Source organism: Coturnix japonica, chromosome 37 (genome assembly GCF_054131305.1).
Source record: "Coturnix japonica strain WE chromosome 37, WE-NBRP24, whole genome shotgun sequence".
NCBI lineage: Eukaryota > Metazoa > Chordata > Aves > Galliformes > Phasianidae > Coturnix > Coturnix japonica.
In genome coordinates this window covers 4,609,129-4,623,725 of record NC_140699.1, presented here as the reverse complement: position 1 = coordinate 4,623,725, position 14,597 = coordinate 4,609,129, and the positions used below count along the sequence as shown (strand labels likewise).

Below are 14,597 nucleotides of genomic sequence, written 5' to 3'. Positions count from 1 at the left end.
GTGGGCACCCCCAGGGCTTTGGAACTTCATCTCTGAGCAACTGCAGGATCCTGATAAACTGGTAGAATATTGGGGGCAGGTCTGCTGTGGCTCTGGTAGCCCCCAAGAAACACACATGACTGCAGTGTGCCAGATCCAGAGAGCTGGAAATGCTGACAGTGCTGCAGCGTCTGCAACTCTTGGCACAGACCCTGCAGCAGCTCCAAGGTTTTGCCACATGTCCTGCGTTTGCTCCATGCTCTGGACAGATCCCGCTGTCACTCATCCCCTCATAATGAGCTCTGCAGTCACTCCTGCAACAGGTCCTGTAGCTGTTCCAAGTATTGCTATAAGAAAATGAAACAAATTCCTCCCAAGGGAGGTGCACTGTGCCAGGAGGTACAGCCCTGTGGTCACTCCAACCCCTCCAATGAGCACAGTGGCTGCTCCAACTTCAGTCACAGGTCCTGCGGTGATTTCAGCTCTGGCAATGAGCTCTGCAATTGCTCCAACTCCTGCAATAGGAAAAGAGCCTCTCCAGTTCCTACAGTGAACCTTGGGGCTGTTAAATACCCTGCAACAGGTCCTGGACTTGCAAACAGATATGCATATAAACAATTATCATCTATGTATCATATGTATATGTACTAGTACATGCACATATGTTAGCCACTGCCTATATTGTATATATGTGAAAATATACTATATATATAAGATATGTATATATGCATTTATCATATTTATAATCGTTTTCTTTTTATCTTGACCTTAGACCACAGATTCTAAACCTCAGCACTGCCTTGAGTCCCTTACAGATCTCCTTGGACTTCTGAAACTATCCCTGGCAGTCAGTGAAATGCACCAGAATATCTTGAGGTCTTCTCAGAGAGCAGCTCCTGAGGTATATTCCTTACACCAGCTTTGGAAGAGGCCTCCAGTTCTCTGGACCTGCTCTAAAGGGGCCCTCTTGTTATGGCAGTGCCAGCAAGGAGACCAGCTCTGACAGACCTGTTCATATTGCTGGCTACTGACTGCAGCCCTCGATTTCTGCTGTATAGGCAACAGACAGTCGTGAGACACACAAGACCTTCAGGACTGCACAAATGAGAGGGCTCGAGAGCACTGTGGTGGTGTAAAGAGATCAGAAATGAAAAGAGCACGTTGAGCTGCTGTCTGCGGCTGTACCTCCCCTAATCCAGACAAAGTATGAAGAAAGAAAACCTAAGCAAATGTCTTTTTTGAAAACATTTTAGGTATCTTCTAACGTATTCAGGGAATCTGGATACATGTTTACATGAGCTCTTGGAGTGAAAAAATGGAAATTAGGTAGGAAAGAAGTGTAATACATTTTTATTTATGAGTTCAATTTTTTTTTTTTTTTTTTTTTTTTTTTTTACGTTGCTATATCTCACATAATCAAACAACCAAAGATGCATAGAACATAAAAAACCAACACTGGGAATCATATAAGAAAGTTGTGCATTTTATGGAAGCTGGAATAGTGTGTATTGCAACACCTTCCTGAGAGCGTGCTTGATCTCCCTGTTCCTCATGCTGTAGATAATAGGGTTCAGTGTTGGAGGAACCACTGCATACAGAAGTGCCACTGTCAGATCCAGGAGTGGGGAGGAAATGGTCGGGGGCTTCAGGTAGGCAAAAAAGCCAGTGCTGAGAAATAGGGAGACCACGGCCAGGTGAGGGAGGCACGTGGAGAAGGCTTTGTGCTGTCCCTGCTCAGAGGGTATCCTCAGCACGGACATGAAGATCTGCACATACGACACCACTATGAAAACGAAGCAGCCAAATACTAAACTGATACTAAAATTGAGAAACACAGTTTCCCTGAGATTTGATTCTGAGCAGGAGAGTATGAGGATCTGGGGGATTTCACAGAAAAACTTTTTCACTACATTGCCTTGGCAGAGAGGCAGTGAAAACGTACTGGCAGTGTGCAGCAGGGAATTGAGAACCCCAGCGCCCCAGGCAGCTGCTGCCATGGTGGCACAAGCTCTGCTATCCATCAAGGTCCCGTAGTGCAGGGGCTTGCAGATGGCAACATAGCGGTCATAGGATATGATGGTGAGAAGGGAATACTCTGCTGACATGAAGAAGGTAAAGAAAAAGAGCTGTGCAGCACATCCTGTGTAGGAGATGGCCCTGGTGTCCCAGAGGGCGTTGGCCATGGCTTTGGGGAGAGTGGTGGAGATGCTGCCCAGGTCAAAGAGGGCCAGGTTGAGGAGGAAGAAGTACATGGGGGTGTGCAGGCGGCGGTCGCAGGCTACGGCTGTGCTGATGAGGCCGTTGCCCAGGAGGGCAGCCAGGTAGATACCCAGCAAGAGCCAGAAGTGCAGGAGCTGCAGCTGCCGCATGTCTGCCAACGGCAGCAGGAGGAACTCGCTGATGGAGCTGCTGTTGGGCATCTGCTGTTGTTGGGCTTGGAGTCCTGCTCAGAGTGCAGAAGATAATGACAAGTCCAGACCATTCTCAGACACACTCCTCCTGCTATAATATGAAATGTTTTAATTCTCCTACAACAGTGTACATTTAGCACCATTACTTGCATTTAATTTCATGTATTTCAGCATTCCTTAAGCAGAAGCAGCATATGGAGCTCTAACCTTCCTCTTATTTTCTTATCCCTTCTCCCTGGATATTTTCATCTGTTTCAAGTCTCATATCTTTACCCCAAGTGCTCTTAGAGCCCCCTACCCCAGCTTCTGTGGCATTCAGTTTCAGTTAGAAAATGCTGCCTGTTTGTAGGATGAGTGAATTATTCATGCCTACAGAAAATGATGATAATTCCATCCTTTGAGAAAGGGGAGACTGAAAGCACATCATGTGTGACTGTTCACAAAACAAGCAATTGATTGACGAAAAATTCTCAGAACTCTTATTGCCCCTTTTAGATTTCTGACTCCAAACCTCTTTGCCTCAGAACAGGAATTGGAAACCACCTGCCTTGGCTCTCCTCTTGCAAAGTGCCCTCAGAAACATTCCGTTGTGCAGTGGAGCTGTGATCCCCTGCCCCAGGCAGCAGCTGTGGCAGCACAAACCCTGCCGGGGGCTCCTTCCCCCCACCCGTCTCCCCGCAGTGCCCTGGGCAGCTCCCCAGGCAGGCTGAGTGCTGAGCCTGGCAGGCGGCAGAGTCCCATACCTGGCACACAGCCCCTGGGGCACAGCAGGGACCCTGCTCTGCAGGACAGCCCTGGGCACCCGTCTCAGCTGGAGCAGAAAGCTTTTTCCACAGTAAAGAAACATGCAGTGCCTGCAGTCAGATCTCCTATGGGATGTCCCAGTTATAGTTACCCCTTAATTAAAAGCAGCTCATGGTCAGCTGTGAGACTTACCTTGTCATGGTCTGTGAGCAATGCTCCTGCAGTGAGTTCACAGCCCGCTCACACCACACACATCCTGCAAGCTCTCTCCAATTTCTCTCCTCTCCTTCTGTCACCTGCAGGCTGTGCTGTGCACGAGATCTGCTCCTGGGCACAGCTGTCTCTCTGCAGCTCTGCCCACTTTTATGAGCTCCCTGTGTCCCAGGAACTTGGACAAGCAAGCAGCAGATTATGTCATTTTTATCCTTCCCACTCATTTCCCCTGACATGTCCCTGGGTCCTCATGGCCAACAGCTCCTGAAAGACAACAGCATCATGACTGTGCTTTGAAATCCGCTCAATTAACCACCACATGTCCAGTGGTCAGTGACTGATTGGAGACATATGGGGAGTGCTCCCAGAGATCGTTTGATGAAACAATAAGGGCAACCAGACAAGGAAGGCGAGGTTTGGACTTTCCCTGTGCAGGGCAGTGATCCAGCTGAGGCAGCGCAGGAGTCTCATCCCTTGACAGAAATCCTGGAGCTGAAATGGGATTCGGCTCCCCACAGAACCACAGGAGCTGGGATTTCTCTGGTTCAGTTCAGAAGTGCACAAGGAGTTGCCTGCATGTGAGCTCCTGCTCTGAGTCCTCGGTCCTTCAGCTGGGAGGCAGCTGCTCACACACAGACACTGGGTGATGCCCAAGGTGCCTGGGCTGCTCCTGATGTGTGCCAGTGCTTGTAAACCATGTGGGAAATCCCTGAGATAGACACCACCTTCCTGGGCATCAGCTGAGGGCCAGAGAGGGGATAGCACCGGCTGTCCGGTGAATTCACTCACAGCTACAAGAGCAGCACAGGGCCTTCAGGAAAGCCATGCCCATGGTGTGTCCGTGCTGCTACGTCACCTCCAAGACCCACGATCGGTCTAATGTTTGTGTGCCACCTTCTGCACACTGATTCTATAGATGAGCTATCCAGTCAGGCTATGTCCAGTGATGCTTTTCAATTAGGATATTTACTTCTGTGCTTTTGCACTAATGCAAACACCAACACACAAGAAGCTAGAAATCTTGGTAGAGCTGCAGGCCTGAGCTCCTGTTTGGACCATGGGGACACAGTTTAATGGCTTCCACAACTGCACTGTAGCACAAGGGGGATACCGAGTCTTTAGGATGGATGGGCGAGGAGACAAAGAAGGGCGACTGCCCTCTGTGAGAGTGCACTGAGCTCTGCCTGGGGATGGAAGAGCAGACAGGTCAGAGCTAATGGAAATGGCAAACAGAGGAGACCATCAGTGTCTTTTCCTGTCTTCCTGATCAGGGAGAGTAAATGGAAGGTACCCTCTGCAGACAGATGGGAATCTGATGTTGTCTGTCCCTTGTCCCATTTGGTGGCCTTTGTCACTCCATTATCTGTGGCAGGGACAGCACAGCAGGGCATGTGGCATCCAGCAGATCCATGGAGAGCACAGATGGCAGCTTCTTGACCAAGCAGTGGAGGAACCAAAGAGGAGAGGTGCTCTGCTGGATCTCATACTCTCCGGCATGGAAGGACTTGTGGGAACTGTGAAGGTGAAAGGGGCATCAGGCCATGTGCAAGATGCAAATGTATCTCTTTTTATTTATTTATTTATTTTGAGGCTGTAAGCTTAATAGTTGATCATAAATGTCAATAAAACTGAAACAAATAATTGAAGACAAAGATGGAAATCAATGAAAATGTGTTAACCCTTCTCAACATGAAAAACTCTCATGAGTCTTGTTCCATTTTAAGTTGTAAATATGAATCTTTGAGGTGATTTGATGTCTTTTTTTTCTTTTACTGAAACTACAATGTTTTCCAGAACTGTGTTCGCTGGACAAAAATGCCTTCAGGTTCAGAGACACAGACAGCGGTGCCAGTGCCAATGCCCTGTGACTGTAGCCTGGTGCCCAGCACTACTCTTCCCTGCTGCCTATTTGATGTGCCTCATCCTCCAAGTTTTTTCAGCTCTCCTAAAGAAATGGCCATGGTTAAGGGCATGTTTTCAGCAGGCCATTTGGGCACACACTACTCCCACTGCCCTCCAGATTTCTCCATCCCTTGCTCTTTGTTCAGTCAGATACCTCCCAATTATCTGTCTGATTTCTGACTTTCAGGGGGATTACTGGAATTTGTTCCATCTCCCCAAAGTCTGATGGAATGTGTTGTCAACTCCTTCACTGTGATTTGATCTATCCCTTCCTATCTATTCTTTTTCTTCTTATACTTTTTCTTTTTCTCAATCACTGTCTCTTTTTTATTAAGGCACGAAGTCTGAAAGATGTTCATTAATGTCAGTAAAAGTGAAAAACAGAGTTGGAGACAAAGATATAAATCAATGAGAATGTGTTAACCCATCTCAATGTGTGAAATACTCACAAGTCCTGATCAATTTTAAGTTGATACCTCTCAACTACCTGGCTGATCTATCCCAGGGAGATTACTGGAATTTGCTCTATCTACCAGAGTCTGATGGCCTCTGTTGTCAACTACTTCACTGTGATTCAATCTATCCTATCCTACCTCAGGATAAATCATTTCTTTTAAAAGTATTCCATATGAAAGACAAACTTCAATAGATGCCGCTTGAACATGGCATGCAGTTGATCACTGTGTTTTACTGTTCATTCAATTGCATCACCTTTCCTTCCATTTGCTGGCCAGATAAAAAAGAGAAATCTTTCCTTTTCCATGTGTAGCTGGTTCTCTGAGGAAAGCCAGTGGGAGTTGGTGCAAAGCAATTTTAACACTGAGCAGATGAATGCAGAGGAGAAGAGTGATGTGAAGAAAAGTGATGCAAGTCCCATAGGTCCATTGTGAGCAGAAATTGGGTAGGGAGGTTGAGAAGGACCTTTGTCAACACAGTAACAGTACAGAACTCATTGGGACATCCTGGATTGGTATCAGTTGCACAGTGCAGCTTTAATGTCTTCTTTAAACCCAACTATAAATAAATAGACAATAAATTTATACTGGATTCTTTAAGCTCTCTCCAGATATCCCTCCTTTTTGCTGAACAAGTTCTGATAACCTGAAGAAGATAACAAGATGGCATAAGGCACAGGAGATTCTTTAGGTTATAATGGGCCCCAGGGTGCATTTGATGCTGAGTTCATCAGCCTCTAGTGCAGAGAGAAGTTTGCACAAAGTGCTCAACAAGACAAAGTCAGAAATAACAGTGAAGTTTCTTGGAGTATTAATGGGCCCACTGAAGGCCATTACCAAGTAAGCTTCCCAAGGGACTTGTTAGAGAAGATAACTGGAAGCCATGACTACAGGCAGGCAAAGGCACTGGCATGCTAAGAAACCTCTCCTTTGCCTTACGAAGCAGACAGGTCAAGCCCTGATTGCAAGACCAGTGGTAGAGAGATCCTGTCTCTCATGTTGGCTCCTGGCATTTCCTGGGGCAATGGGTTGGAGGTCCGTATGATGTTAAATGAAAGACATGGGGACAGAAGATCCCAGGCTCTACATGTGGTGCAAGGACGCTGTGAGGTTCATGTCCCATATGAGACCTATGTTTCATTGCAGGATGTGAGAAGGGATGTGAGAAGGGCCCAGTCTGAACAAGCAGTCAATCCCTGTGAAACTCTGAACTTCAGATCTCTCAGTTCCAGTGCCCTCGTTTGCACATTCTCCCAGAGTTTGATGTCCTTTATGTTCTGCGGTGCACAATCAGGCACTTGTTATACGTTATGCACTTGGTGCTTAGTACCAACTGGTACCCACTTCTCTGACTTGTCCACATCTCTCTGCAAGTCCTCTCCACCCTCAGTCGAGGCAACAGCACCTCCTCATCTGGTCTCATCAGCAGACTTGCTCAGAACGTCTTCTAGTCCTGCATTCAAGTCATCTGCATAAACATGAAAGGAAAGTGGCCCCAAAATGGAACCCTGGGGACCCCGACAGTGACCATCTACCAGCCTGATGGAACCCACTGACTATAATCCTTTGGGACTGACCTACTGGCCAACTGCTCACCCACTACATTGTGTTTCTGTCTAGCCGTATGCAGAACATTCTGTCCAGAAGGTTGTTGTGAGAAACAGTATCAAAATCTCCACTGAAATCCTCAAGGATTACATCAACTGGCTTCCCTTGGTCAACTAAACGGATAACTGTGTCACAGAATGAGCTTAAATTAAACAGGACCTTTGCCTCACAAACTTGTGTTGGCTGCGACCAATGACAGAATTGTCCTTCAGCTGTTTTTCCATAACTCCCACCATCATTTTCTCCATAATTTTACCAGGCCCTGGACTGACAGGTCCATAATTGCCCATGTCATCTTTCTTGCTCTTCCTTACAATGAGACAACATTTGCCAGCTTCCTGTCAGCTGGTATGACCCTAGACTTCTTTAGATGCAATTGAAATGACAGCCCAGAGCATACTAAGGCATCATCATTGAAAGAAAGTAGATGTGCCATAGCTTTGCAATGTCTTGAACTCCAGAGTATGCCACAAATGGAGCAGAGGGGAAGATTTGCCTCTTCTGTAGTGAACTCATTCATTTGGTAAGCAGAATAACACTACCTGATACATGAGGACTGTGTCTCTGCTCTGCTCTGCTCAGCTCACAGGGCTGCGGTGCAGGGTGTTGCTCTCATGTCAGTGCAGGTAAACTCACTTTAACCTTTTTTCTTCTGTAAATGCTTCCTCTGTTTCTATGCTCAGATACACTTCCACATTCCCTCAAGTACACTTCCATATATCATTAACAATTACACTTTCTTATACCATCAAAACTGTTTGTCAAACAGTACAGTTCTTCAGTTCACATAAACTCCCTTAATACAGTCTGTATTCTTCAGTTATAAACACTGTGCCACAGAACCAGCACTGATTGAACCACCTCCCTCACACACTTCCTCGCAAGCAGTACATAGTATTACATAAATGGGTTGACACTCATTGGTCGGGTGGAATGTACACCTCTCCTCAGGACAATCTTACTAATCTACAGAGTACAAACTCCCGTCTTCTTACATACAAGCAGAAAGTACATATGAGTGGACACACAACACAGTCTTTCACTTTGTCCCTGTCTGGCCATTTCCCTCACAGGAGGAAGGAAACATGGATCGGGACTCGGCACTCACCCTGCAGCTGTTCTGTGTCTCACTCACACCACACTCACTCTGACATTTAGATCAAAAACCATGGTTTATTCATACTACACAATGCTGACAACGTTTTCTAGCTGGAATCTTAATAACACTCATACTCTGGTCGACCAGTTGCAAACGTTAATGTTTTTCCCAGAGTCGGCTTGACACACGGTACCAAACACTTAAAGCAGATGATAATATTGAACATACAACCTATAAGCCACATGATTACACCTTGGAGAACCCAGGCTACCATTTGACAGGCTATCCACTATATCCCATACCCGTAGGAGAGACCAACCTAGGTCCCTCCTATTGTCAACTACCTGGGAGAGAGTATTTGTTCTTGTTTCCATTCATATGACATACAGTTCCCTTTCATAGGAACTCACCCAAGGAGTCTTCCTACCCAGCTGGCAACCAAAGCCATGAGCTCACCTCCCTGGGAGCAGCACGTATGGCTGTAAACTGTGTAGGATGTCTCCTCAAGACATATGGGCTCCACTTACCATACACATACCTGGTCCACCTATGGGTGGTCCTTGTCTGTCCGTGCAGTGATCAGGTGAGGAAGGGAGTCCTTCAGAGAAATCTCAGGGTGCGCCAAAAGTGTCTCCCTCTCAGCTGGTCCTGCAGCGAACAGAGCTGGTCCCACCTGGGCCGCCAAATTGACTACAGGAATTGAACTCTATAATCTCTATAACTGATACAGTCTCCCATGACATACTTATACCAAACTTGAGGAAGTATGGGATAGGTGATTGGACAGTGAAGTGGGTCGAGAATTGGCTGACTGGCAGAGTGCAGAGGGTTGTCGTTGGCGGTGCAGTGTCTGGCTGCAGGGCTGTAACTAGCGGCGTCCCCCAGGGGTCTGTGCTGGGTCCGGTCTTGTTCAACATCTTCATCAACGACCTTGATGAGGGGATAGTGACCACCCTCAGCAAGTTTGCTGATGACACGAAGTTGGGAGGATTGGCTGACACGCCTGAAGGCTGTGCTGCCATTCAGCGAGACCTGGACAGGCTGGAGAGCTGGGCAGTAAGACACCGGATGAGGTTTAACAAAAGCAAGTGTAGAGTCTTGCACCTGGGTAGAAATAATTGCATGCACCAGTACAGGCTGGGGGAAGAGCTGCTGGGGAGGAGCTCTGCTGAGAGGGATCTGGGCGTCCTGGTGGACGACAGATTGGCCATGAGCCAGCAGTGTGCCCTTGTAGCCAAAAAAGCCAATGGCATCCTGGGGTGCATTAAAAAGAGCGTGTCCAGCAGGTCGAAGGAGGTGATCCTCCCCCTCTACTCTGCCCTGGTGAGGCCTCATATGGAATATTGTATCCAGTTCTGGGCTCCCCAGTACAAAAAAGACAGGGATCTCTTGGAAAGAGTCCAGTGGAGGACCACAAAGATGGTGAAGGGCCTGGAGCATCTCCCCTATGAGGAGAGACTTAGGGAACTGGGTCTGTTTAGCCGTGAGAAAAGAAGGTTGAGAGGGGACCTGATCCAGGTCTATAAATATTTGAGGTGTGGGGGACAAAGAGGTGAGGCCAGACTCTTTTCAGCAGTGTGTGGAGGAGGGACAAGGGGAAACAGAAAGAAACTGGACCATAGGAAATTCTGCACTAATGTGTGCAATAACTTCTTTATGGTGAGAGTGACAGAGCACTGGAACAGGCTGCCTAGGGTGGTTGTGGAATCTCCTTCTCTGGAGATATTCAAGACCTGCCTGGATGCCGAGCTGTGCAACGTGGTGTAGGGAACCTGCTTTGGCAGGGGGCTGGACTCAGTGGTCTCTGGAGGTCCCTTCCAACCCCTACAATTCTGTGATTCTGTGAATATCATGGAGTTGTTTGGATGGGGAAAGACTACCCCTTTGAATGACCTTTTGTCAGGTCATGTCCTGGGATTCCTAGGATCCTCAAAATGCAGCACTGCTTCTGTCACTGAAAAATGGGGCCCTGTGTGGGACAGAGGGAGGGTCCATGAGTCCCTGGCCCACCTGACTGAGTATTTCCATGGTCTTAGCAAAGACATACTTACAACTTGAGAATGACAGTTAGCTGTGTTCATGGTGGCATGGCCAATTTTAATGGCCTTGAACTGTCTGAACATAACTGAAGAGGCTCAGGCTGATGCAAATCAGCTATTGAATGACAGTGTTGAAAAATTGGAAAGACAGGTGGCAGTTTTGATGGGAAAAAAACCTAATTCAATCATTCTCCTATGGAAGATCAGTAACAACTGTCTGGAGGACCATGGGGGCCCTGTACAAGGGAATCTGTATAAAATGGACTCTGTAAATGAAGGCACTAAAAGGTCAGATTTTGAGGTTCCATTTGGACTAGATCTATTTGAGATCTGACTGATTGTAACCCATAAATGAAAAAAAATAAATGCAGGATAGGCTGGTGGGAGTGCCCTGACCAGTGTCCACCCCCCAAACCCTGCTGCCCATAATACAGCAGCTGAACTGATGGATATAGTACAGTGGTTTAGACAGAAACTAAGAGAGCATGCCAGCATAGCTGCTCTGGTTATGGGACATGGAGGCAGAAAGTGCTATGGTGAATGGACTGGAAATTTCAAAACTGACATCCATTACTACTAACCCTGCCCTCAGGCAAAGACTGTATGCTCTTGTCTGGAGGGCGTATCGCAATAAAGATTGGCGGATTTGCTGCGTAGACCGGTCAGAACTCAGATCTGCGTTGTGCTTCCTGCGGCACCAAACGCCCAACAGTGGCAGTTCCGCTTATTGGCCAGCAGGTGGCAGCAGAGACCACGGAAAGAACGTCTGCGGGACAGACCCTGGGGATCCGTTCTCTTTTGATTATAGGGGAAGAACACAAAGATGGAAGAGGAGGGAAGGGGGAAAAAAAAAAAAGAAAAAATAAAAATCAAACCACAGCAAACAAATAAAAACTTCTCCAAACGTAGCAAACGTGAATGTCTGTCAATAAATTAATGAGTAATTAAATTGATATCCCTTTCCCGCCCCCCCCACCCCCCCCCCCCAACTTCTGAGATGAAAAAAAACCACTTCTTTTAGAAGAAAACAGAGTAGTAACAACTTCTGTACCTACATTCACCACTCTGAGATCCTGTCTGGGTCACCCAAGGCTTGTAAATAACCACTGGGTCGGTTCTGATGTTGCGTGATTTGTTGTCAGTTCTCTCATGGTTCCCCGGTCAGTTCTCCGGTGCCAGGATCTGCCACAGGGCATTCTGACCACGGGCATCATGTTTCTACGCTGCCGCCTGCATTTAACAGGCAATGGGACTGCCCAGCATGTGCAAGGCAGCACCTCTTTCACACCACCAGAATGTTTAAGGCTGTTGGGATTGTTGTTAGCGTCCCATTAACACTGAGGCTAGAGATACCCTTAGGATTGACATTACTATTAGCATTACTTTGATGGTGCCCTATCTGGGTCATTTCCAGGGGATGTCAGGAGTAAGGCACAGTGTCAGGAGAAAAAGAACAGACTCTGTTACTTTATAAATGTGATAATAGAGAGAGTTCATTGGAAAAAATACAACTCTTAAATAATGCAAAGCATGCTTCTGATTGGATGCAGGCATCATCTGGGCTCTGATTAATATTACTCTTAAGGTAAAGATTATTGTTACCATAATGAATTTTTTTTTTGGATTATGATCAGGGTTAAGGTTCCTTTTGCTACAAACTTCTAGCATCATTTTTGTTGTTGCATTTGGAGTTAGGGACGATTTTAGAATCAGGGTAAGGGTTAGGATTAGAGTTACATTGCTGGTTAATGCTGTTATCTTTACAGCTCCTGTGAGGGTTGGGGTCTGGGTCAGGTGTTTAAAAATGAAATGAAAAAAGAATTAAAAAAATATATTGAAAGCTTCAGATTTCCTTAATCTTTGTGGGAATCATATAATGTGCAACTCAGATCTACCTCTTCGTGCAGTGACTGCCTGTAAATTTGCTGGAGCCCAATATAATATGGCCTTGTGCTTTCCGCTAACTCACCTTCATTTCATTTTCATTACATTTGCTTGGTAGTCAGATTTTGGTGTGTGGATATTTTAAAACAATCTAACTGACATTAGCAAAAAATTAAAAATAAAATTAAAAAAAATGCACAACAGCATCGTATCAATTTTTATAGATAAGATAAAGAAGAGCAGTTTCCCTTAGTTTTCTGTGCCTCTTTACTTTCTTACCCTCTCCCCTTGTGTGAGAAACTCTCAAAGTCAAAGATTTCTAGTTAGGCAAAGCTGGCAGCGATAGCAGCAGTGCTTATTCATTACTGCAATACTGCGCGCACATCCCCTGTTGGCAAGGGAGAAATTGCACACCAGTGACATTAATTCTGTTCTGTGCCCTAAACCCAATGCAGGTGATGCTCTCATGGCTCTCATTGGTTGAGCATCTCAGGCTCACAGACTCCTCGAGACTGTTGCTAGGATTCATTTCCATATAAGGTCAATTACCAACCTCTTGTTTTTAGGTTTGCCTTGTACTTTTCTGCGGACAGAGAAGGGCAATGTTTCCAACAGTCAGTACATTCATTCTGTCCTGTGCTGGGCTCTACCCACCCTGCGTATTTATCTTGTGCTTGTCTCAATTCTACCCATGTCAGAATGCCCCCAGTCTGAACTTAACTCTGTTCAGCAACTTTCTTGGTGGAAAAACTACTTATACAGCTGTTTTACAAGAGGGTTATACATTCAGTTAGGGCCTACACTATGTCCTGAAAATACTGGAAACTTCCACTGCAAAAACACGATCTACCTCTCCCATCTATGCAGCCTTGCAGACCCAGAGCATGCCAGGTTATTTCTGCTTTCATAGCATTTGCATGCTGTAGGGTGAGCACAAGGTTCTGCTGCTTGATTCTTCTGCAAGAGCTGCCTACCGGCAAATGGTTGCAGGGATGGAGGATGTGACAGAAAGCATTTGTCTCCACAAGAGCATAGTTACATTCAGTGCAGAGTGTGAGAGTCAGGTTGGTGTGGAAAAGCACTGACACGCTGGGGATGATGCAGTGCTCACATGTCTAACACTCACAGACATTACTGTCAGAAGGATGGTGCTGTGTTGTGCTTCTACCTTTGGCAGCCCCTGGAGAAATGCTGTGGCACACAGAACACCTTTGTATTGCACTGACTGCTGCCATGCAGCATGGATTTAACACACCAAATCCAGAGGAGCATGACTGCATCTAACTGCCCTGAGAAAAACTACTGTAGCTGAAGAGATGAGGAGGCAGCTGCTCATCTGCAGAACAAGCAGTACTGCCAGACATTGGGCCAGGTGAGCACCTCCTGCTGCAGCGTGATGATGACAGGGCTGGAGATGATCTGCAAAGCCAGCTTCAAAGTGGGAGACATGAGTCAACATGGCAGGAGGACAGAGGTGTTAGGGAGCAGCCAAGGCATCAAAGAGTATCAAAAGGCTTTGAAAGGTATCACAAAGCGACAGCCAGGAAGACTGGGATTATCATGAGCAGCAACCTGGATGCTAGAGATTATTTGCTGCCATACAAAATGGTAGAGATCTTGCTGCTGACATCCCAAAGCCATGCAAAATGGGAACCCAGAGCTCTGCCTGCACGAACCCCACAGCCATAGCATTGCAAGCTGAGCTGCCTTGCTGTTTGTTGCATTCATCCCAATCCCTGTGAATGAAGACTCGGAATGCAGTCAAGGCGATGACTGAGCATGAGAGTGACTTTATTCAATAAAAGACAGGAGGGCTTGAGAGGTCAAGGGTGAAGATGGGACTCCTCTTGTCAATATGAGAGTGGCTCAGAGCTGGTGCTGCTGCCTGGTGCCTGGGACTGGCAGCCTGACTCTAAGTCCCCATCTAAGATGCTCAGCTTCACCTCACTGATGCTGACCTGCTCCTGCATGGTGGTGCTGCTGTTGGGGCACTCGGGCTGTGCTTGGGATGGGCAGCACTGCAAAGGCGCTGGGTCACAATCCAGGCAGGTGACTGTGGTGTCTGGCAGGCTCAGGTCAGGAGCTTCAGCAGAGCCAGGAGATATGAGAGCATGAACGTGGATGAGCCCCTTGTGTCCATCACTGTTACCATGTGGAAGGCTGTCATCCGAATTGCAGCGATTTGTGCTTAATAAGAACTCTCCATTGATGGAAACACACTGCACATCACTACTTGGTTTGGATCTTTGGGGTTGACAAGGGC

The 14,597-nt window shown here is 46.8% G+C and overlaps 1 protein-coding gene across 2 annotated transcripts in view; it reads left to right on the top strand.

Annotated features, from left to right (window-relative positions):
* The window catches only part of LOC146754996 (receptor-type tyrosine-protein phosphatase T-like), a 396,275-nt gene that overhangs the window by 276,780 nt on the left and 104,898 nt on the right, over positions 1 to 14,597 (top strand). The window contains exon 14 of one of the 2 annotated variants that reach the window (XM_085526588.1): positions 752 to 1,340. The exons of the other annotated variant lie outside the window; for it this stretch is intronic. Coding sequence (XP_085382714.1) covers positions 752 to 765 — 14 coding nt within the window. The 3' untranslated portion in view covers positions 766 to 1,340. Of the gene's footprint in view, positions 1 to 751; positions 1,341 to 14,597 lie in introns of those variants that run through there. 2 annotated transcript variants of the gene reach the window in all.